The sequence below is a fragment of the Aquarana catesbeiana genome, linkage group LG03, assembly GCF_042186555.1.
Source record: "Aquarana catesbeiana isolate 2022-GZ linkage group LG03, ASM4218655v1, whole genome shotgun sequence".
In the NCBI taxonomy this organism is placed as follows: domain Eukaryota; kingdom Metazoa; phylum Chordata; class Amphibia; order Anura; family Ranidae; genus Aquarana; species Aquarana catesbeiana.
This window is the reverse complement of record NC_133326.1, coordinates 709,726,489-709,751,798: the sequence shown is the minus strand read 5'-3', so window position 1 is coordinate 709,751,798 and position 25,310 is coordinate 709,726,489. Positions and strand designations below refer to the sequence as shown.

Below are 25,310 nucleotides of genomic sequence, written 5' to 3'. Positions count from 1 at the left end.
TGACGTTAAGCACGTACAACGAGACTAGAAAAGGCCAGTTCAGAACCAAGCGCGGCACCCTTTGGGCTCCTTTTGCTAATCTCGTGTTAGTAAAAGTTTGGTGAGAGACGATTCGCGCTTTTTCAGACTCGTGGCTTTCAGATCGTTTTCTGCCGTTCAGTTTGTGCTTGTGGGTTTTTATCTGCTCTTCAGTGCCTGCAAGCAAGTTCCGCGTGACTTTAATTAGTCATTGTATTCTTGTTCGTTCGTTACTGTTTTTCAGGTCGCTCTTCACAGGCCTTGCTGTTCTTCAGTGCGTTCTGTTACTTCGTTCTGAGCAGCCGACCGTTTTCTAGCCATGTTGCGTATGCGTACTCCTCGTAGAGTTCATGCTGTGCGGGGGCTTGGTGTTGGGGTCCTGACCTTGACACAAGTCCAGTCCATGAACAGGGTGGGGAGGAGTTCATGGACCAAGAATTGGTTGCTTCAGCGTGACCAGTTCTGTCATATGCCTTTGCTCCGTGAGATCCGTGAGAATAATCCTGATGATTTCAGGAACTTTCTCAGGATGACGGACCCCGTGTTTCACCGTCTGTTGGCTTCGCTGACCCCTTATATTAGCAGGCAGGATACCTGCATGAGGCAAGCCATCACTGCGGAGCAGAGGTTGGTCGCTACCCTGTGGTATTTGGCGACAGGGAGAAGTCTGCAGGACTTGAAGTTCTCGACAGGCATCTCCCCCCAGGCTCTGGGTATCATTATCCCAGAGACCTGTTCTGCCATCATCCAGGTCCTGCAGAAGGAGTATATGAAGGTAAGATTTTTTTCTTTTAATATCACATTTTATTGTATTGAATGTTTGATAATATATTGTATTTCTTTCCTCATTCCCTAATGACCATGATTGGAATATGCTGTGAATGTCCCCTTTGTTCTCATGCATGCAGGTTTTTTATGTAATTATTTTTTTAGGTCCTTCATACAGATTGACCTTCAATAACCTCCCCAGCATGTTCTCTCCTGGCCCTATATTCACCTAATGTAGTCACTTAACAATGTATTTTATCAGCTCCATAGTAGTGCTTTACCCCAAACACCCCCTAAAATGTTTTGAAATGTTATTTTAGGTTTAAATTCAGGCAGAGTGCCAGAGGCTTTTTTTTTGTGGTGTCCCCAAATCATTTTTAGTAACCCTCCCTCCCCCTAACTGCTAAGTCAGCTGATACCAATTCTCTATCTATCCTCAATCATCTATCTGCTGACTTTGCCAAACCCATACACACTATACCCATCTGTTTTGTGCTCTGATGTATGGATGAATTACCCAAAGCATGTATTGCAAGGGCCTGTCTGTATACTTTCAAATGGTACTGTTTAAAGTTTTTGTATCCTATTATTATCTTGACAGGTAATAGCAGAATGTCCAAATGTCCTCAAATGTGTACAATGTGTATTTATATCTTTGTATTATGACACTTCTTACCTGTCCAGTGGGCTGCCAATAGTGTAACTAAGGAGGGGCTGTTCCAAGTAATACCCTGTATTTAGGCATTCATCTCTCAATGAAGTGAAGAGGGTTACCTGTCCAAGATTTCCACACACCCCATAATGTTAGAAATGGCCCATGAGAGGGGGGGAGGGGGAATATGATAGGTGTACCTTATACTTTGGCGTTGTTAAATTCCCCTTAATAAATGCTATCTGGAGGTTGCCCCATAATGTTTGTGCCTAATCTGCTTGCCATGTTTCTGAGCCAAAATAGTAATTTTTTTTTTTTTCCTCAACAGTTTCCTTCCACGCCACAGGAATGGCAGACTGTGGCCTCCCACTTTGCCCAGCGGTGGGACTTTCCTAACTGCGGAGGGGCAATTGATGGGAAACACGTCCACATCGTCCCACCACTCAACTCGGGGTCGTACTATTTCAACTATAAGGGGTTCAATAGTATTGTGATGTTGGCGGTGGTGTCGGCTAATTACCACTTCTTGTATGTGGACGTGGGGAAGAATGGTCGGATGTCCGATGGTGGAGTCATCGCCCAGACGGAGTTCTACAGGCGTCTCCAGAATGGCAGCTTGGACTTGCCAGCTCCAGAGGACAATGTGGAAGGACTCCCATTCGTGTTCGTTGCTGATGAAGCGTTTGCGCTGGGGGACCACCTGATGCGGCCATTCCCGATGAGGACCCTCACCCCGGAACAGAGGGTTTTTAATTACCTGCTGGCCAGAGCCTGAAGAGTGGTGGAGAACACATTTGGAATCCTGGCCAGCCGGTTCCGCCTATTTCTGACACCTATCCATATGGCGGAGTATAAACTGAACCATATTATACTGGTGTGCTGTATTCTCCATAACTTTTTAAGGAAACATTCGGCCAACTATGCTGGCTCAGTTGGGCCTGAGGCCAGAGTGATACCTGAAACGCTGACAGGGCTTGAAAGCGGCCGTCCTGGCTTGCCCTCCCTGAGTGCCCGTGATGTCCGGTTACGATACCTGGAGTTCTTTGCGAGTAGGGGGGCTATCAATATGCCTTCAAATTTGTGAAACTTCAATGAAAATGCTCCTGTAGTGCAAAGAGGATTTGCCCTTAGGAAATAACCCCCATTTTCGCTGAAAACAGCAATTACATCACCCCAAAAGTGTTGTAGTGTTGAGACAATAATCCACACATTCTTGATTAACAAACTTTTTTATACCTGCACAATCACATGTGCATTTACCAAAGGTTTTTAAAACAAACCAACATGTTTGTTGTATAACAATTTTTGGGGTGGCATTATCAAAAATATAAATGTCCATTTAAGATAAAACAGGCCTGTGTAAAACCAACAAGAAAGACAAAAAACTTGAACTTACAAAGTTCACATATGGTAAAACCTGAAGGCAATATCAGACATGAGTATTTAGGAACTGTGTTTGATATTGCATTCAGATGGGGTCAAATCACCCCAGGAAAAGCCAATTTGGAAGATGCACACCAATTTACGAATGTAAACATGTGCTAGCTGCCATCACGGGGGATCAAGGGACGTGTTTTGGGGGAGCAAGCCCTTCCTCACCGCTACTTTATAATTGAGGAAGGGGTTGCACCCTCAAAACGTGTCCATTGATCTCCCGTGATGGCAGATAGCACATGTTGGCACACTGTGTGCATCCTCCAAATTCAGCTAAAATTCATTGCTAAAATATTTAAAACATTGGACCACACTAAAAAAAGTGATTTTGTGGGGTTTTAAATTTGCCCCAAAACATCAATGAAGTTATTATTTTTTTTGAATCACATCATTTATTTTTTTCTGGATGTTTTGCAATTCTACATTACACCTCATGATCTCCCCGATCAGGATCTGGGCACTTTCAGATGTGAAAGGATCTCGATCCCTAACATCACGATCACCTAAAAAGAGAGAAACCAAACAAAAACAGGTATCAAAAATCTGCCACCGTCCATCTCTTACCTGAGTCTGTGGTCGCAGACACTCACCTGTTATGGTGCCAATTTCCACCACATCTTCTTCCTCCTCCTGTTCTTCTTGGGTTGAGGGTATTTCACCTTCTTCCATAGGTGGGGGGTCTGTGGTCTCCTCGGATGAGGGGTGTCCTCCGAGTCTTTTCTCCGCTATGTAAAATAAAAATGGTATAATTAGCACACAGATATTTGATGGCAGAACTAGAAATAGGAAACATTGCTTGGAAGTGGGGTACAATTGTCTATTTTAGCCGAGTTCCAAGATGTCGTTTTTTTATTGGCCTTTGTCAAGCTGCAATACTTTACCTGTTTAGTACAAGCTTCACAGATGAAGACCCCCCTATAGTATACACTGGAGCACCTGTGTGGCCCCCCTACTAAAAATGGTGTTCTTGTGTCCCACACTAGTGCTCCAGTGTCCAGATGTGAAAACAGCTGCTCAGTGTCCTCTCCTTACACAGAATCTAGTTTGCATTTCATTCTAGTAACAAACCCACCTACACAAACAAATATTTGGCATCCAAGTAGGCCCTAAAAAATGTCGGAAAATGCATATGGCCTAAACAATGGTGTTTTAGAGGGGTCCAAAAAAATGTTTGATACGAACGAATAATGGGCCCATGAACATTAATATTGACATTTTAAACTGTACAATTAAGAAAAGCATATGGAGCAGCACGAACGTAAGAAAGACAAAAAGAATAGGAACACAGCACAACTACTTACTTTTTTGCAGCACTCTCCGGATCTTTCTGTACTGCTCAGGCTCTCTTAATTTCAGGTCCGACCACTGCTTCCTGAGCTGATCTACCCCGAAATTCCTGTGCAGACTTTTGACCACTTTCGCCATGATCTTGGCCTTTCTGATATTGGGGTTGGGGTAAGGCCCATACTTTCCGTCATAGTTGGCCTTCTTCAGGATGTCAACCATCTCCAACATCTCCCCAAAGGACATATTTGTGGCCTTAAATCGTCTCCTTCTGGATCGGGACGTGTCCGGATCCGGGCTTTCTTCCTCCTCCTCCTCGTTCCTGCAATTAGCACGCACCTGCTGTGACTCCGCCATGTGCTCTTCCCCCACTGCGCCGAATGAAAAGGGGCGGGGAATAGAATAGAAAGAACGTCAGGGGCGGGCGGAGTTACACGCATGCGCAGTGCATATAAAGCGTAACACACGTGCGTATTACGTACGATCTTTGAGCGGAGGAAGGAGCATTGGACGCGCCGATCGTAAGAACGAAGGTAAGAGACAAACTTGTGCCTATACTGCTTCTACATTGAGGCCTATATTGTAACAAGATTAGGAGAGTTTTGTCTGACATTAGGCTTTGTCTTGTGTTGTGTCTTGCAGTGAACATGGATATGCTATTGAAAGACAATGACTTCATGTCACTATTCATTGATATGTTAAGGGAGCTGCCATGTCTGTGGGAGATTAACCACCCACATTACAAAAACCAAGCAAAGAGGAAGGCAGCACTGGAGCAATTGTGTGAAATTGTGAAGCAGGTGATCCCCACGGCAGACATCACCTATTTGAAGATCTTAATTGGTGGCCTGAGGAGCACATATGTAAGGGAGCGCAAAAAAGTCCTGGATTCACAGAGATCCGGAGCAGCAGATGACATCTATGTCCCCAGGATGTGGTACTACGACAGGCTGCATTTTCTGGCAGGCCAGACTGAACCCAGGCCATCCCTCTCCAGGCTTCCTTCCACGCTTCCTTCCCCCCCGGCTGAGGCTTCTGATGCCCAACCTGGGCCTTTCAGGCAACATGTGGAGGAGCCCAGATTGAGCCAGGTATAGCATTCCTCTAAATATTTCTGGTTGTACAATCAATGATGTTAACTAGATGTTAGTTGGGAGTACTAATTTAGGATTGTGATTGATGAAGCAAAAAATAAAACCATGTCCCTTTTTCATACACAGGGAAGTCGCAGCCAGGAGGTGGCCAGGCCGAGCCGGCTGGCTGATCTGCAGGTCCCTCCACTCCCCCTGGAAAGAGAAAGTGGCAGGAGGAGTGCCCTAGAGGAGGCTGGCAGAGGACTCTTTTGGAGGGCTACAGAGGTCCTGGGAGCACCACACACCATGGAGGAGGACATTGCTGCCACCATTGCCTATAAAATGCAGAGGATGGAGGAGGGACAACAAGTCATGTGTGAGTCGCTCATATTGGAGGATCTTAACAAAGGTATGAGGGGCCAAATTACTGCTCAGACACACCTTTGCAAACTCACAGATGGTCCTCCTCCTCCTCCTGCAGGTCCTCCTCCTTCTCCTCCAGGACCTCCCAGTCCTCCTCCTCCTCCTGCCACATCTCCAACAGCAGAGCCACAGCGTGGAAGGAAGCGTGGAAGGAAGACCAGAAAGTGAGGACCCTGGATTCAGTCTGGTCGGCCAAAAGATGCAGCCTCTTGTGGTACCACAGCCTGGGGACACACATGTCATCTGCTGCTTTCTGGATCTCTGCAAATTCTGGACCAGACTGCCCTCCCTTACATATGGACTCCTCAGGCCACCAATTTTGATGTTGAAGAATTGATGTCTGCCGTGGGGGTCCCAGGCTTCGCTAATTTCTCCTGTTGATCCAGTGTTGCCTCCCTCTTTGTTTGGTTCTGAGCCCTTAATAAAGGAATTTTGGTTTGAATTATACTCTCCTATGTGTTTTACTTCAAAAAGGACAGTTTGTTTGTGAGGATTCAGGTACATTTCAAATATACAATGTGAAATGAACAAGGGACACCAACAACAAACAATCTCCTTGAGATTAAATAATAAAAGATATCAATGGTGTTGTGGTAACTTGACACACAAAACACACACAAAAATAGTCTGGAGTAAAAATAAAAATAACATTGAACAAAGATCAGTCTTGGAAAAAATACAAACATAAAATCTAAAACAAAAAAGGCTTAAAATCCCCAAAAAAAAATAAATAAAAAAAAAACATTATGTCAGATGTGACAAATAACAATATATTCAGGGAATCCCAATAAAAAAACAAAAAAAAAAGTTTGTGAGAAGCGTGAGTGAATATGAGCAGCAAAACTACTTAATTCTTCTCACATTATAAAGAAGAAGAGAGTGCGCTGTATTAAACCATTTTTGACATTGCAGCGTGACGAAAGTGCTGTATCCATTGCGAACGCTAAGTTTACCAGAACAAGCTGTTCCGTGTCGGAATTTCTTCTGAGCATGCGTGGCACTTTGTGCGTCGGAACAGGCCACACACGGTCGGAATTGACGCGATCGGATTTTGTTGTCGGAAAATTTTATCTCCTGCTCTCAAGCTTTGTGTGTTGGAAAATCCGATGGAAAATGTCCGATGGAGCCCACACACGGTCGGAATTTCCGACAACACGCTCCGATCGGACATTTTCCATCGGAAAATCCGACCGTGTGTACGGGGCATTAGTCAAGGCCTTACTATATTCCCACTGATTTCTAAACCCCTTAGATTGCAGGCCACATTGAACTTCTGTTGGAACAGAGCACTATTTCACTCTCACGTGGGGACTAAATAAAAAATACACTAGTAATGAAATTAATAAAAAAAAATAAAAATGAAAAAACGAAAATCAATAAAAAAAAAGTTAAACCAAAATAAAAATAAAAATCTATATTTCTCCCACTTTTTCCTCAAAGATGTGTGGTTTATCCTGTCAATCTGCAGGCTATATCAGTACCAGGGATCATCAATCCCTTTACTCACCAGTACCGTTTACTGGTTACAGGCCTAAAACACATTAACGATACAAACGTTTAACATATATACATATATCAGCCGAAGATCTCACCAGGTTCTACGCGTCCGTCTCCCTGATGAAATATTTCACGGAATCTTCATGACCATCCAAGCGTGGTTTCAGAATTCGCGAGCCAGCGCCAATCTTGTCCACACTAGATACGATTTTCAGTTCTGGGTGTATTTGAGGATTTATGCTTACATGGACTCAAGACAAAAAATACATTAGGTTTTTGTGGATTCTGTGTAAAAATAAAATTCACAGTCTGGGGTGCCAAATGAAGTAATGATATCATTATTAATATTATATCTGTGTATTAATTTGTCTAGTCCCTATAATTAGTTGGTCTATTAAACTCTGAGCACATGCTATTGTTAATATCACAATAATACCAGGTTAGCTATGAAACCAAACACACGGTGCTGCTAGTAAAACAAGTTACATTTATTTCCCAATAAAAATAGGAATGTATTAAAACAGCATAATTAGGAAAACTAATATAAAGATACTACAAGAAATTGCAATATTACAAGGCCTACAATCATAACACAATACAAGATTGATACTTGGCACATCCTCCTTGGCTGGTCCTCAGGTCTTAAAGAGACTGTTTCTCTAGCAAATATTTCTTTTTAACAAACATACCTTATCCAGACCCCCCCCCCCTTTTTGCCTGCCCAACTTTGCATTTGGACGAATCACAGTGTCTCTGGGGCGTTCCCTCAACAGGCTATCATATGGACCGTCCTGCCATAGCGGTCCTCTGGGGGGCAGTGTTGGTCAATGAATTGCCATCATCCGACCGATGTCAAATTTCACAAACACCTGGGCCCTTGATTTCCTGTATCTCACCTCATCCATCATCCCTGTCGGTTTAGCTGCCTTTGAAGCCTGTGCAGATAGTAGTTAATCAGGAAATTCCCATAGACAGATCGGAGCCAGCATTGTCATGCGCAATGGGAGCTAAACAGGCTACATTCCAACCTGGGTGGCCACATCCTGTCCTCCCGGAAACTTTCAATCTTTTCAAAAACCATGGGAGTCTGGCTTCTCTTAGGCATAGTAAGGAAATATATGTACTCCAGAAATACGATATTCATGTTGAATTCCAACAATGATGGTTTTCCTTTGTTCCCCTTTCCTCCAGGGCTAACTCACAACCATCTACCCTTGCACATCTTATCTTCCATGTCTAGTTTCCTGACAATTTGTTTACCTTATTTGCCACCCTACCATCATGATCTCCCTTTATGACATTTATAGGGTTTTATAATGTTTCAATATTCATCTGTGTTTCACTGTTGCGATTGTGCCATACATGGCAGCAAAGCACCATGGAAGCCCCCTGCCTCGCTGCCTGGTTGGGCCGGGGCCGGGCGAGGCCTGAGGGGATTGAGGTGTACTCTTTCAGCATGTACATCGAATTACTGAGCCCTCCTTTCTCACCACACATAGGTTCTGGTACAGAAAGGGCTACCTATGTTTTCTATGCTTCTTATGTTTCTTACCTTCGCCAGAGGGCGATTTACATTACATTTAAAAAAAAAATTACATTTAAAAATAAACACATTCAGTCCGTTATCTTTTGTGTCAAACAGAATTATCATTTGTATTTTAAAGGTTTTCTTTTCCTGAGTAGTTTTAAAATCCCCTTTAAGAACCAAATAATTTATGTCTTCCATACGTAGTCAAGTCAAAGCAAACCCATAGACTGAGATGTAGTACAAAGCCATGTAAAGGAACAACTGGGTTTCTGAACTACAGATCCCTATATGCTTCGGGGTACAGGAGAAGGCAAGGGGGGGGGCTGGCCCAGAAAAAATGCTCTCTTGGTGCCACAGGAGTTCTAGCAGATGCATCCAAGGGACCTTGTATCCAGGGAGGCTGAGGTATTTGGGTTCGGAGCTTTTTATCAGCGGGAGTGCAAGACACCTAGTGGCAGCCTTTCCGGCATCACAGCTTCTTCTCTCATTGCCACCAGGAAACCTGCTGTACCCTTGTCACATTATATTGGGACTTAGGGGGCCTCGTCCACTGAGAGAGCAGACTGCTAAGGCCAGGAGTCACGAGAGGGCCTTGAGCCCATGTTTCTTTTCATTGTTAAACACAGAGCATGACATTTAGGCATCAGAACTCTCCTACAACCCAATTTAACCCACCACACTCATTATCAATACTGCTTCCTACCACTCCTAAAAAGCCTGAGCCGTAGGAATATTGAATTGCATCCATAACCGCCTGGAGCCAAAAAGAACTATACTTAAACAAGCCGGTACTTACTGCTCATTTACTACCTGCAGGTTCTTAAAGCGGCCTTCACCAAGTGCACCAACGTCCTTAAAGTGAATGCTGCCTTATTCTGCCAGTGATTACCATGTCTGTCAGCCAATGTCAATACTATGTTCAATCCATTTTGTGTTTACCTAGTTACCCATTCACTTAATTTATAATACCTTGAGCTACCTTTTACTATCTGATTTAGTGTTTTTCTGTCTGATAGAACATCATTGCTGGGTGTCAGGAACTGGCCCAATGAGTTTTGTGGTGCTATACAGGTTTTCACCCAACCAGGTGAGAGAAAGAGGTTGAAGTTTCTGGGGAGGTCAAGGCCAAGAACAGGGGGGCCCATTCTATCCAGTGACTCCTACGGGGGTAGTGCTACACATTGAATGGTCAGGTTCTAGAAATGATATCACACCGGTGTGTAGTAATCTTCATAGTGTTGATGGATTGATGTGGCTGCACAGATTTCAGTGCTTTTTGTTGCAAGGTTTTGTTCCCTTGTTTGTATCCCTGTAATAAGAATGATGTTTCCTGCTGATTAATTTGTGTCTGAGGTTGGGTTGTTACCTGAAGACCAGCATTGAGGGTTGTTGGAATATTTTTTTCAGTGTTTCTTCCACTGTTATGATAGGTTGCAGCTTTTTGATTATCTTTCTTTTTCCTTCTAGTGCTGGATTGTATGCGGAGGTACGAGAGGTACACAGCTATTTGTTTTCTTCTCTTTGTATTGTAGGAGATTTTCTCTTTGGGTTTACAATGTATCATTTATGCTGGTACTGATGGTTTTGTTGCTATAACCTTTCTCATAGAAGGATGCTGATAGAACTCATAGATGTTAATTTCTGGTTTCTTGGTCAGATCCTATGCAGTGATATCTGGTGCTCTGGCGGTGTATGATGGCCTGTTTGGTGTTTTGGTTGTAGAAGCGGGAACTGCAGAGATCGTTACATCAGTCATTGGATTTCCTGTATATTGAGGGGTGCAGGTTTTGAACTTTGATGGATACTGTGGTGTCTAGGAAGTTCAAATGTGTGCTTAAATAGTTCATTTTTAGTTTCATAGAAGGGTGAAATATATTAAGCAATTTGAATTTTTTAATTTATTTTCTTCCCTTCAGTTCATATAATGAAAATATCATCCCTCGTGGGGATGCCCTTAGGGGGTTTACGATCTTCAGTGCCATTTCCTTATTATATAACTACAATTGTAAGTATTTTCAGAGAGTGTGGTGTGTATGGGCTAATTTTTATCCTATTTTAATTTTTATAATAATTTTTAATAATCATTTATTTGCCTTGGAAGGGTCAGACCTTAGAGAAATCCTTTTTTATCATACATTTCCGATTACATCCACGTGCATGCTCCTGAAGAGTGGATCAATCTATGAAATGCGTAGAGCTGCTATATGCCGTGTCAATCCATCATGTCTACTAGATTTTTCTGAAATTTGTATTACAGTATGTGATTATTGTTTGCAACCATGTGATTCCTTTTGCCATTGTATGTATACAGTCGTATGCAAAAGTATAGGAACCCCTGACAATTTCCATGATTGTCATTTATAAATATTTGGGTGTTTGGATCAGCAATTTCATTTTGATCTATCAAATAACTGAAGGACACAGTAGTATTTCAGTAGTGAAATGAGATTTATTGGATTACCAGAAAATGTGCAATATGCATCAAAACGAAATTAGGTGCATAAATTTGGGCACCCCAACAGAAAAATCACATCAATATTTAGTAGAGCCTCCTTTAGCAGAAATAACAGCCTTTAGACGCTTCCTATAGCCTTAATGAGTGTCTGGATTCTGAATGAATGTATTTTGGACCATTCCTCTTTACAAAACATCTCCAGTTCAGTTTGGTTTGATGGTTGCCGAGCATGGACAGCCCGCTTCAAATCACCCCACAGATGTTAAATGATATTCAGGTCTGGGGACTGGGATGGCCACTCCAGAACATTGTACTTGTTCCTCTGCAAAATGCCTGAGTAGATTTTGAGCAGTGTTTTGGGTCGTTGTCTTGTTGAAATATCCAGCCCCGGCGTAACTTCAACTTTGTGACTGATTCCTCAACATTATTCTCAAGAATCTGCTGATATTGAGTGGAATCCATGTGACCCTCAACTTTAACCAGATTCCCAGTATCGGCACTGGCCACACAGCCCCACACCATGATGGAACCTCCATCAAACTTTACTGTGGGTAGCAAGTGTTTTTCTTGGAATGCTGTGTTCTTTTGCCGCCATGCATAACGCCCCTTGTTATGACCAAATAACTCAATCTTTGTTTCATCAGTCCACAGCACCTTATTTCAAAATGAAGCTTGCTTGTCCAAATGTGTGTTTGCATACCTCGAGCGACTCAGTTTTCGGTGTGTGCAGAAAAGGCTTCTTTCGCATCACTCTCCCATACAGCATCTCCCTGTGCAAAGTGCGCTGAATTGTTGAAGGATGCACAGTGACACCATCTGCAGCAAGTTGATGTTGTAGGTCTTTGGAGGTGGTCTGTGGGCTGTTTTTGACAGTTCTCACCATCCTTCGCCTTTGCCTCTAAAAATATTTTATGTGGCCTGTCACTTCTGGCCTTAACAAGAACTGTGCCTGTGGTCTTCCATTTCCTCACTATATTCCTCACAGTGGACACTGACAGCTATTAAGTTATCTGCGATAACTTTTTGTAGCCTTCCCCTAAACCGTAATGTATAACAATCTTTGTTTTCAGGTAATTTGAGAGTTGTTTGGAGGCCCCCATGTTGCCACTCTTAAGAGGAGAGTCAAAGAGAACAACAACATGCAATTGGCCACCTTAAATACCTTTTCTCATGATTGGATTCACCTGTCTATGAAGTTCAAGGCTTAATGAGCTCAGCAAACCAATTGTGTGTTCCAATTAATCCGTGCTAAGTAGTTACAGGTATTCAAATCAACAAAATGACAAGGGTGCCCAAATTTATGCACCTGTCTAATTTCGTTTTGATGCATATTGTGCATTTTCTGTTAATCCAATAAACTTCATTTCACTACTGAAATATTACTGTGTCCTTCAGTTATTTGATAGATCAAAATGAAATTGCTGATCCAAACACCCAAATTTTTATAAATGACAATCATGGAAATTGTCAGGGGTTCCTAAACTTTTGCATACGACTGTATGTATATACATGAATTGTAATGGATCATCTACCCTATTTACATTGAATCATGATTACCATTATGTATTATACTATTGACATATACAATAAAATTCATCTTTTTATACATATGTGTTTCATTTAAAGTCCCATTCCCCTCTCCGCTGTTCTCAGTCATCTCTATAGTGATAGTATATTTATGGCTTTTGCTGTATGCTGCTGAGAAATGTGTCCTTCAGGTCTGACATAAATAATTTAGCATATTCTGGTGCCATTTTACCTCCCATAGCAGTACCCACACATTGAAGATAAATGTCATTATCAAAAGTAAAATAGTGGTGTGTTATTCAGGCCATACATTATGCAATTTTCTTTCCTTCAACCGCTGGTTTTGATTCCCCCATCAGCACAGTTACTGGTGTAATCGCTTCTGCAGTGCTATTGTATTATGCTGGCGGGGAGGGCAGGGAGCCTTCCCCATCATCAGAATGCAATGACAATGGCTATTGCCACCGACAGTGATCAGGGGGAAAAATCCTAACAGGCTTTCCTGCTGAACTGGTTGAATTTTGATCCATCTATGGCTGACTTTAGAATGAGTTCAGTGAGCTGTGTACCATCCTCAGCTCTGTAAATAAAAATACTTAGGAAGAGAAAACCTTTGAACTAAGAGTGATAATTCTATTTGACACAAAAGAGAATGGATTGATAATGGACTGAATGTGGACCTTGGGTTTTTTAATCATTAACAAACCGTTCATTATCACACTGTGACTCTTCCTCACCTCCCATTCCAAAGTTCTCCTTCTTATCTAACTTTCTCCCATTATTTTCTATGTGTTGAGTATGTGTGTGCCTCCCTTTCCAAAGTTCTCCTCCTTATCTCCTTTTGTAACTTTCTACCATTAATTACTATGTGTTGGGTATGTGTATATCTCTGTGTTTTCAGAGTTTATAATTCTTACCAACTTTGTTAATGCCTTGTGTAATGCCTAGACCATCGAAGAAGCGGGTAGATACCAAACGCTTCTACTGAGCTTTGCTGGTAGGGCAGCATAGTGGCTAGGACTTCTGCCGGGCAACACTAGGGTCATCGGTTCAAATCCCAACCATGGCGCTACATATCTGGAGTTTGCATGTTCTCCCTGTTCCTGTATGGGTTTCCTCCCACACTCCAAAGACATGCTGGGAGGTTAGAGTTACATAAGAAGAGGTTGGGACTTTAAATGTGGCAAGCAATAACTATCTCAGTATAAAAAAAAAAAGCATTGCATTGAAATACATACAGGGATAACAATCAATTCATATATTATTATTATACAGGATTTATATACAAGACATATCAAAAAAGGTTGTTGCCTAGATAAAGACTGTAAACATTGCAAATAACTATATGAAGGAACGTAATGTGACATATCATTTTGATGGAATGGAATGGTCTACCTATACTCAGGTGAAATTAGAACATGTATTGAAAACAAAACTTGGACATGGGGTAAAGAAAACCCTACATAAAAATCACAACTGCATCCTATAAAGCTTGACGCCTTTTGTGGATTGATCCACTCATCAGGAGCGGATGCTAGCCATGTTTGCATGAAATATATATGGACATCATTAAGTATAGGTTAATACCCAAAAGATAAGAAATGTAAGATTGGGAGAGGGGCACGTAGTCCAACCCAAAATAACTTGCATATGGTATTGGATCCAGCCTATGCAATATTGGAAAAGAGGAGGGCCGCTATGAATGTCTAGCCCGGGAGCTGAGGTAATAGAGGTCCATTGGGGCATCGGGCACATATATGTCCCCAGGGAAGTGAAGGTCACCATGTTGTGCTCAAAAGTAAAGCCAATTACTGGCTCTGAAATTATCTATCAAATAGATTAATGTGTAATAAGTATAACTTTCAGGACTGCATACAGGGGCTCGATATTAAGGGAGATGTAGTCAAGCAGGGATCTGGAAATGTGGATGCCCAGGTATTTAATTTTTCTAGCCCTAACAGGGGGAGTGCAGCCTGGTCAGCAGTGGGGGCGCCCAGGTCTATTAGGAGGATTTGGGATTTGGACCAGTTTATTTGAAGCCCTGAAAAAGACCCAAAGGCTGTGATGGTTTGAAGAGCTATATGAAGAGAGGGGCCAGCATCAGCCAGATATAGGAGCATATCATCTGCGTACAAACTGATCACCTCTGTTAATTGGTTGCATCAGAGGCCCCTAATACCTGGGCGATTTCTGAGGGACGTGGCCAAAGGTTCAACCGCCAGGGCATACAGCAGAGGTGAGATGGGGCAACCCTGACGTGTACCACGGGACAGTGGGAACTGGGAGGAAATTCTGCCATTTACCTGAATACGTGCAGTAGGGGCTTGGTATAGTAGCTGTAGCCATTTAATACATTTTGGGCCGAATACAAACCTGTGGAGGCATTCCCACAAGTATCTCCACTCCACAGAGTCAAACGCCTTAGCGGCATCGAGACTGACCACCACTCTGGAGCCCACTTCTGTGTGCTGGGATTGGAGGTTCATGTAAAGCCGCCTGAGGTTAAAGGCTGTATTTTTTCCTGGCATGAACCCGGTCTGATCAGGGTGTATTAGACCGGTGATTACTTTGTTAAGGCGTAGGGCAAGTATCTTAGCTAATATTTTTACATCTAATTGAAGAAGAGAGATGGGCCTATAAGATTCAGGGAACAGTGGGTCCTTGCCCGGCTTGGGTATAAGGACAATAGGGGGTTCATTCATAGATGGCGGGAGCCCTTTAGTGTCAAATATGTGAGTGTAAAGTTTGCAGAGTTTAGGGATGAGGGTCTCGCTGAATTGCTTATAGAACTCGAGCGGGAGCCCATCCGAACCAGGTGCCTTAGATGCAGGGAGCTGTGCCAGAGCTTCTGCTATACATTCAGTGGTTATGGGAGCTTCCAGCTGTTCGACCTGTGACGATGTGAGTGTGGGGAAAGTGATGGTTTGTAGGAATGTTATCAGTTCGTCCTGGGAGTAGTGAGTGGTGGAGGAGTACAGGTCGGAATAGAAGGTCCGGAACTCCTCGGCCACTTGATCAGGATCTGTTATCGTGCTCCCGGATGCAGACTGGAGAGAAACCCCTACTGGGGGTTTGTGGTCCAAGTGAGCCATATAAGCTAGGAGCTTGCCAGCTCATTCACCATGCTCGAATATTCGTTGTTTGGTGAAGAAGATACCCTGTTTGGCCTTCTTGATATGTAGTTGGTTTGTGAGCCTAGCCTGCACAAGGGAAGCGTTGGCAGCTGTTGGGTCAGTCTGGAAGTCCTTTTCTAGAGTGTGTAAGCGTTCTTCCGCCTGGCGGAGCAGTAGTTTGGAGGAGTCCTTATGCCTATTAATGCACATAGAGAGGATCATACGGGCATGCAATTTGAAGGCCTCCCATATGGAACCGACCGGAGCAGAACCCTCGTTTGTGCGAAAGAAGTGCTCCCACTCCACCTGAACAACATCCAAGCCGGACAGGGTGGTGAGCCAGGACGGGTTTAGCCTCCAGATCCGGACCGCAGGGGGGAGCGGCAGCCGCAATGTGATCCAGTATGGAGAATGGTCAGAAAGTACTCTGGCGTCAAAGCTTGTGTCTAGGAGTTGGGGAAGGAGGGAGGGGGTAAGTAGGATAAAATCTATGCGGGACATGGCTGATCTTGAGGGCGTAAAGCAGTAGAAACGTGGGGAGGTTGGGTGTTGGTATCTCCACGTGTCCGTAAGGCTAAATTCCAGTAGGAATCGTCCGAACCTGGTGGTGTTGGGTGTGGAGGTTGAGAGGGTGGTTAAGCTCAGTCTGTCTAGATTAGGGGTGATGACCATATTGAAGTGTAATAAGTATAACAAGTTTAATATTGATCGCCTCCAACTGGAAAAATCAGCCCATCCCCAACAGGACTGAGAAGAAGCTAAGAATTGCCATGTGAGAGCTAGATTACCGCCTACTGTGAGGGGAAAAAAGGATGAAATTAGTGCACAAAAGGTTGCATAAAGAAAGACTGGGAAACCACCATGTGTGACCATGATTATAACCTAATGTGAGCAGAAAATAAGACTAGTGCTCTAGAAGTTGCATAGAAAATACCTTGCTCAAAACAAAAGCAGAATTTTGGTGGAGGATAAGAGTGAATAAAAAAGTAAAAGTCACAGAAGAATTACCTATGGGCATAACATGATGACATGTATAATCCAATAGTCCATGTATAATATACAATATCCAATTAGTGCAACTGTATAGCATAACTGTTCCGTATGGGGATGTATGTGCGCAACCAATAAGTTATTTTGGGTTGGACTACCTTCCGCCTCCCGGTCTAACGTTTGTAATCTTTTGGGTATTAACCTATACATAATGACGTCCATATATATTTCTTGCAGACATGGCCAGCATCCGCTCCTGATGAGTGGATCAATCCACGAAAGGCGTCAAGATTTATGGGATGTAGTTGTGATTTTTAATATTCTTGAATTCAAAAAAGTGTAAGACAACAGTAAAGTTAGCTGAATTTTTTGTATTGTGAAAGATAATGTTACTCCGAGTAAATTGATACCCAGCATGTCACACTTCAAAATTGTGCCCGCTCATGGAACGACGACAAACTTTGACCCTTAAAAATATCCATAGGGGTTGTTTAAAAATGTATTTACCAATTTAGAGTTACAGAGTAGGTCTTTTGCTAGAATTATTGCTCTCACAGTAACGATCGCGACGATACCTCACATGTGTGGTTTTAACACCGATTTCATACATGAAAGCAACTTACGTATGCGTTCACTTCTGCATGTGAGCTCAACGGGATGGGCGCTTTTACATTTTTTTTTCTTATTTATTTTACTTTATTTTTACACTGTCCTTTAAAAAAAAAAATTGGGTCACTTTTATTCCTATTACACGGAATGTAAACATTCCGTGTAATAGAAAAAAAAGCATGACTGGACCTCTTAAATGTGAGATCTGCGGTCAAAAAGACCGCAGATCTCACATTTACACTAAAATGCAATAAAAATAAATAAATGTAATTTTGTTCCCCCCCCCCCAAAAAAAAATTCCCCTTTTTTTGGGCGGAAGTGACGTTTGGCGTTGCTTTCACAATCCAATGGTATGGAGCTGAGTGGGGGCCATCTTTCTCTCACTCTGCTCCAGGCTGTTGAGGGGAGAGGACGCGATCGTCTCCGCTGCTACTAGCGGCTCCGGTAAGTGGTGGAGACGACCGGAGAGCGGCAGGAGGGGGGGGGGAGCTCCTGCCCGATAAAAGTGATCTCGCTGCGAATCCGCCGCAGAGACCACTTTTATCTGAAAGCGGACCACCTGCTGTTGAAGAGGATACCGAGGTTATAGCTGTGATCTGCTGCCATAACAACGATATTCCACTTCAAACAGCCTACTTACAACAACAACAGGTGGTCTGAAAGTAGTTAATATTGGCCAATGTTTCTTGGTGCTTTTTCAAGTAGTACATATATTGACAATTAAAACCTGTGACAAAGGCCATATCAAATTATTTATTAACCCTTTGCTCTGTCTAAACTACCCACCCAATCTCTCACTTGGTGTAACTCCTGTCTTTGGTATGCCTTCTCCACAAATCTCTCAATTAACACTTGAGATTGTGCCATATAGTCAGACATAAGGTCACAATTTTGCTTGATGGGTACAAATTGGATGTTAGGTATGGCCTTTTTCCACTTCGGATGATAGCAACCTAAAGTGTAAGTTCACCTTTACAGAAAAATCAGTAAGGTGGACTTACACAGGACCCTCTCCTCACACCCCCTCCCCCAGTCCCGCTGACCTGGAGCGCAGCAATCTCCTGTTCTGAGCCCTGCTATAGCCGCGTCATGGGTCCAGGGCTTAGAAATCCCCTCAGCTTTCACTCTTCTTCCCCGCTGACAGGACGGGCTACGCGGGTTCTGATTGGTTGTCGCCGCCCATGTGACGGTGCCAACCAATTAGACTCCTCCTAAATGTACCTCAGGATGGGGTACGTTTTGGAGATTAAGCTGTGGGGATTTCTAAGCCCTGGACCCATGACACGACTATAGCAGGGCTCAGAATGGGAGATCACCATGCTCCAGTTCTGCAGAACTGGGGGGGGAGGGGTGAGGAGAGGGTCCTGTGTAAGTTCACCTTACAGATTTTTATGTAAAGGTGAACTTACCCTTTAAAGAAAGTTTTGGTATAAATTTGTGGACCATTCTTAAAGATAACTTACCCTTAAAAAATAATGGTATCCAAATGTGTATTCACTGTAAACTTGATACTGTACTGGTTTCACAATGGTCTGTTTGGCTGCCATGGTAATTAACAGTAGGAGCTTTAAAATGACGGTGGGTCAAAGCCATGGGTTTGTTGTTCAGGAGTGCCACTGTCGGATCAGGTGTCAAGGGTTTAGCAAAGAGGGTTGAGAGGATCACAAATACTTCAGACCAGAAGGTCTGTACTATTGGACATTCCCACCAGATATAGACATGCGTGAGGTCTGTACTGTGGGACATGGAAAAATACCAAATTTAAATCAAACTAACACATAAGGTCTATGATATATAATAATACCTTTATCACATGCAGTAGCATGTGACATACGTTTTAGAATGTCCATGAGGCTTACAATATGTAGGCCGCACTATTATTATTATACAGGATTTATATAGCGCCAACAGTTTGCGCAGCGCTTTACATCGGGGAAGACAGTACAATTACAATACAATTCAATACAGGAGGGATCAGAGGGCCCTGCTCGTTAGAGCTTACAATCTAGAAGGGAGGGTCAAGTGGAACAAAGGGTAGTAGCTGTGGGGGATGATCAGGTGGACAAAATGAAAATACAGTTGTTAGGTGTGGGTAGGATAGGCTTCTCTGAAGAGGAGGGTTTTCAGGGATCATCTAAAAGCTAATAGAGTAGGAGATAGATGGACAGATTGGGGTAAGGAGTTCCATAGGCTTGGAGAGGCTCTGGAAAAGTCGAGGAGACGAGCATGGGAGGAGGTGATGAGAGAGCTAGAGAGCAGGAGGTCTTGAGAAGAACGAAGAGAATGATTAGGTTGATATTTTGAGACTAGGTCAGTGATGTAGCTGGGGGCAGAGTTGTGGATTGCTTTGTAGGTAGTTGTTAGTATTTTGAATTGAATTTGTTGGGTGAGCGGAAGCCAGTGGAGGGATTGACAGAGAGGAGTAGAAGAGACAGAGCGGTTGGTAAGGTGGATGAGTCTGGCAGCAGCATTCATGGTGGACTGAAGGGGGGATAGAGTATGCTGAGGTAGGCCAATGAGGAGGGAGTTGCAGTAATCGAGGCGAGAGATGACCAGGGAGTGAATTAAGAGCTTTGTTGTGTCATTGGTTAGAAAGGGGCGTATTTTGGAGATGTTCTGGAGGTTGAGGTGGCAAGATTTGGACAGTGAATTAACATGGGGCTTAAAGGAGAGTTCAGAGTCCAGGACTACTCCTAGTACCTTGGCATGTGGGGATGGGCTGAAAGTTGTACCATCAATTTTGACCGAGAGATCAGGGGAAGAGGCACGTTGGGGAGGAAAAATGAGGTGGTGTGACATCCAGACTGATATATCTGAAAGTAAATTAGTGATACGTGAGGAGACTGAAGGATTCGGTTGAGGGGTATAGAAATAGATTTTAGTGTTGTCAGCATAGAGATGGTATTGGAAGCCGTGGGAGGCTATCAGCTGACCCAGGGAGGAGGTGTAGATTGAAAATAGGAGAGGTCCAAGAACAGAACCTTGGGGGGATCCCAACAGAGAAAGGAAGAGGAGAGGAGGCAGTAGAATTGTAAGTAACGCTAAAGGTGCGGTTAAATAAGTAGGTAGAAAACCAGCAAAGAGTACAGTCACGGAGACCAAAGGCATGGAGTTTTTTGAGGAGAAGGGGGTGGTCAACCGTATCAAAAGCACATAAGCTCACCACCAGGATTATTGAACACATCAATAATATTTGCAATGCCTTTAGGAAACATGGTGTTTCCAACCATTTTAGGTTGGCACACCAAAAAATTCCCAATCTTTTAAAATTTTATGGTATAGATAAAATTAACCAGCATCGGAGAGGGTTCAATCTTATAAAGGACATTTTGTATAAACTACAAAAGAAACAAATACTCCTGCGCACAGGTGTGTTTGCAAGATGATCACACGATCAATTTAGATATTAGCTTTCGGCCTTGCTGCCCTCCAGGATAGGGATATCCTAGTAGTAGGCAAAAACACAATGAAAAGAGGGCGCACCAACCTAGTGCATTATCTTAAGGTACATTTATTCAGTCAGAAAGCATAATGAAAACTACTCACAAAAGTGGGAGATATAAACGCTTTGAAAGGTTTTTGGCAGTCTGTCTACTGATTGCAGTCTCTGGGTCCTGGGGAGTGGACATATGAACCGCTGCTTGCTGACGCGTTTCGAAGGGATTCCTTCTTCATCAGAGCCTCAGAGGCCATCTCTATATACCATCTCAGCCAGCAGCGGTTCATATGTCCACTCCCCAGGACCCAGAGACTGCAATCAGTAGACAGACTGCCAAAGACCTTTCAAAGGGATATTTTGTGCCTGGAAACCAGGAGGAATCTATGAATTAGATACACTAAGCTCTAAAGCCACTCACCCAACGAATTAAATTCAAAATACAAACAATAAGTTACAAAGCCATCCACAACTGTGCCCCCAGCTACATCACTAACCTAGTCTCAAAATACCAACCTAAACGCCATCTCCGTTCCTCCCAAGATCTCCTGCTCTCTAGCTCCCTCATCACCTCCTCCCATATCCGCCTCCAGGACTTCTCCCGAGCCCCGAGCTCTGGAATTCCCTACCCCAATCTGTCAGACTGTCTCCAAATTTATCCACTTTTATGCGATCCCTGAAGACTTTCCTCTTCAGAGAAGCCTATCCTGCCTCCATCTAACAACTGCATTATTTTATCCATTAGCTCATCCCCCACAGCTATTACCCTTTTGTATAACTTGACCCTCCCTCCTAGATTGTAAGCTCTAACGAGCAGGGCCCTCTGATTCCTCCTGTATTGAATTGTATTGTACTTGTACTGTCTGCCCTAATGTTGTTGTAAAGCGCTGCGTAAACTGTCGGCGCTATATAAATCCTGTATAATAATAATAATAATAATAAAGGTCTTAACATAGCTTTAAACATTGTTTATTTCCAGTTTTTACAAGGTCTGCTTCAATTTATAATGTTTGGTCTGATCAATGTTTTTTTGGGGAAAATAATAATTTTTCAACTTTATAGTTTGCTTTTTATTTTTCTTAGATAATTTTTTTATATACGTGGATTTTAAAATATGTTGTTAAATATTCATATACTGTACCTTTAGCTGACATGAGTTTTCCCCACTATGGGGTCTCTAGTTAGGAGTGTGACTGTGGTGGTATTTGGGTTATCTAGTTGCATAAACCATGGTTTATTGAGATTTTCTATATGTGTGATTTTATTTTCCAATTTTTTGCCTTAAAATAAATGGCAGGAATGAGGTTACAGTGTTTTGTCAGGTTTAATGGAGTGGGACTCTTAGGTCTAACAGCAAGTCCAGCAGCAATAACAATCCATTAAGAGAGGTTAACCTTCAGTGATATAAAAGCTTGGGCAAAATTGTGTCTTCCTAGCTTCCTGAGGATGCCCAATCCGGGTGAAAGGAGTTGAGGCAGGTTTGGTCAACGCCGACGTCACTGCCTGTCCTGGACCGCAGACCTAGGAACAGTGGTGCTCCTCACAAACGAATGCTGGATATAATGAGCAGAGGCAGCTCTAGGCTTTGTGAGGCCTTAGGCAAATCTTAGACATGAGGCCCCACTCACTCCTATAATGGGAAAAATAATTTAAGTGAAAAAAATGAACTGTACAAATTGCATATACTAAAGGGGTTGTAATACCTCCAAGGTTTTTCACCTTAAAGCGGAGGTCCACCCTAAAATTTAAAATTCCATTAACATTCTACAAAAAAAATCTAAAAAAAATGCGAAAAAAAAATTTTTTTACTTACCAGAAATGCCTCTTGCTAGGCAGTCTTCCTAATCTGCCTCTTCCAATTCCACGGCGCTGCTCCTTCACTTCCTCCTCTTCGGCGAGCTGCCCCGTTGTCTTCTGGGACACGTGTGTGTCTCAGAAAACCACAGGGCCATTCACAAAGCGCCGCGCAACTCGCGCATGCGCAGTAGGAAACAGGCAGTAAAGCCGCAAGGCTCCACTGCCTGTTTTCCTTAGTTAGGATGGCGGCGCCGGCACCCGATCTGATGGACGGATCGGCCTCGGTGGCCGACATCGTGGGCTCGCTGGACAGGTAAGTGCCCTTATTAAAAATCAGCAGCTACAGTGTTTGTAGTTGCTGACTTTTTTTTCTTAAACGGCCGGACCTCCTCTTTAATGCATTCTATGCATTAAGTTAAAAAACCTTTTGTGATGCAGCTGCCCCCCAGAGCCCCCCCTTTTTACTTACCTGAACTTGTTCGTTCCAGCGACTGGGACGAGCACAGCAGCTTCAGCCGCTGTCTCGGGTCCTCATTGAATAGATTGTTAGCAGCAAGAGCCATTGACTCCCGCTGCTGTCAATCAAACCCAGTGACACGGGAGCCGGGGGACCCCACAACCCCTAGCAATTTCGCTCCCCTTGATCGCCCCCTAGTGTTAACCTCTTCCCTGCCAATGATATTTATACAGTAATCAGTGGCTGTTTATAGCACTGATCACTGTATAAATGTCAATGGTCTCAAAATAGTGTGAAAAGTGTCCGATCTGTCTACCTCGAAGTTGCAGTCCTGATAAAAATCGCAGATCGCCGCCATTACTAAAAAAAAATAATAATAAAAATGCCATAAATCAATAACCTATTTTGTAGACTCTATAACTTTTGCGCAAACCATTCAGTATCCGATTATTGCGGAAAAAAAAAAAAAATTACCAAAAATATGTGGAAGAATACATATCGGCCTAAACTGAGGAAGAAATTAGTTTTTTTAGATATTTTTTGGGGATATTTATTATAGCAACAAGTAAAAATATAGCTTTTTTCAAAATAGTCTGTCTTTTTTTGTTTATAGCGCAAAAAATAAAAACTGCAGAGGTGATCAAATGCCCCCAAAAGAAAGCTCTATTTGTGGGAAAAAAAGGACGTCAATTTTGTTTGGGTACATCGTTGCACAACTGCGCAGTTGTCAGTTACAGCGGCGCAGCTCCATATCACAAAAAATGGCCCGGTCAGGAAGGGGGTAAATTCTTCCGGGGCTGAAGTGGTTATTAATGTAAAAATAAACATCTGGTTCATGCTCACTGATTGCTCCAGGCCCACTGATTAGTTGCTAGGTTACAGCACATCAAAACTGCTCATTGGTTGCAAGAAGTTACTGCACAATATTACCACTCAATGATAGGTTGCATAGAGGTTACTGCACAATATTACCCCTCACTGATTGGTTGCTAAAGGTTACTGCACATCATAACAGTTCACTGGGTGGCAGGGCAGTATTGTGGTGTGTGATGCAACTGTTGGGGTACAGTTAGTTGGATGGCAGGATACAGTTTGGGGTGATGGTGGCAGCACTGGGGTGAGAGGCTGAGATCATATCTCCCCTAATGTTTGCTTGCTAGAGGTTACTGCACGATATTACAACTCACCGGTTGCTAGAGGTTACTGCACAATATTACCCCTCAATGATAGGTTGCTAGAGGTTACTGCACAATATTACCACTCATTGATTGGATGCTAGAGGTTACTGCACATCATTACCTCTCACTGGGTGGCAGGGCAGTATTGTGGTGTGTGATGCAACTGTTGGGGTACAGTTGGTTGGATGGCAGGATGCAGTGTGGGGTGATGGTGGCAGCACTGGGGTGAGAGGCTGAGATCATATCTCCCCTATAATGATAGGGGTAGGCTGATAGGATGCCAGAGGTGGGGTACAGGAGGATGATGATGACAGGGGGCGGGGTGGTAGGAATCTGGCAGTGGGGTAAAAAGGGGATGAAGATGACAGGGGGCAGGGTGGTAGGAAGCTGGCAGATGAATGCAGGGGGGAAGAAGATGACGGGGCGGGGTGCTAGGAAGCTGGCAGAGGGGGGAAGATGACAGGGAGCGGGGTGCTAGGAAGCTGGTAGACGAGTGCAGGGGAGTGAAGATGACATGGGGCGGGAGATGCTAGGAAGCTGGCAGATGGGTACAGGGGGGATGATGATGACAGGGGTAGGGTGGTAGGATGCCAGGCACAGAGAGATGATTAGGAGGATAATGGTGATAACAGGGGGTCTGTAGATGACATCATAAGCCAGATGGCATACATAACATCACCAGGGCTGTGTGTGTGGGGCGGCTGGTAGCGGGGATGTTTTGGGTACCCTCGGTCAGGAGGTGACATCATGGGATGTGTCGGTGTCAGGCAGGATCGCAGGCATGCTGTACCTTGAAGCTCTGGCAGACAGGCTCCGCGATGATCGTCAGGTGCCTGCTCCGACAGTGGCAAGTCCTCCATTGCAGATGTCCATCCTGACCTGCAGAGGAGATCAGAGAGCTGCTCGGCCACTGCTGGCATTATCCGTGCTCTGAACATTGCAGGAGATCCGCAGAGCGCGGCAGAAGGGGAGGAGCCAGTGGAGGGGAGTACATGGAGCCACCCATTGACCCTGGAATATTGGGCAGTGCTCAAGTGGTCAGTCCACAGGCAGGGGAGAACTAGTTGCAGA

General features: G+C 43.6%; 1 protein-coding gene across 1 annotated transcript in view; it reads right to left on the bottom strand.

The window, feature by feature from the left end:
• The window catches only part of LOC141134348 (uncharacterized), a 78,560-nt gene that overhangs the window by 41,193 nt on the left and 12,057 nt on the right, over positions 1–25,310 (bottom strand). Inside the window, exon 2 of the mRNA XM_073623917.1 lies at positions 15,033–15,706. Coding sequence (XP_073480018.1) covers positions 15,033–15,706 — 674 coding nt within the window. The remainder of the gene's footprint in view (positions 1–15,032; positions 15,707–25,310) is intronic.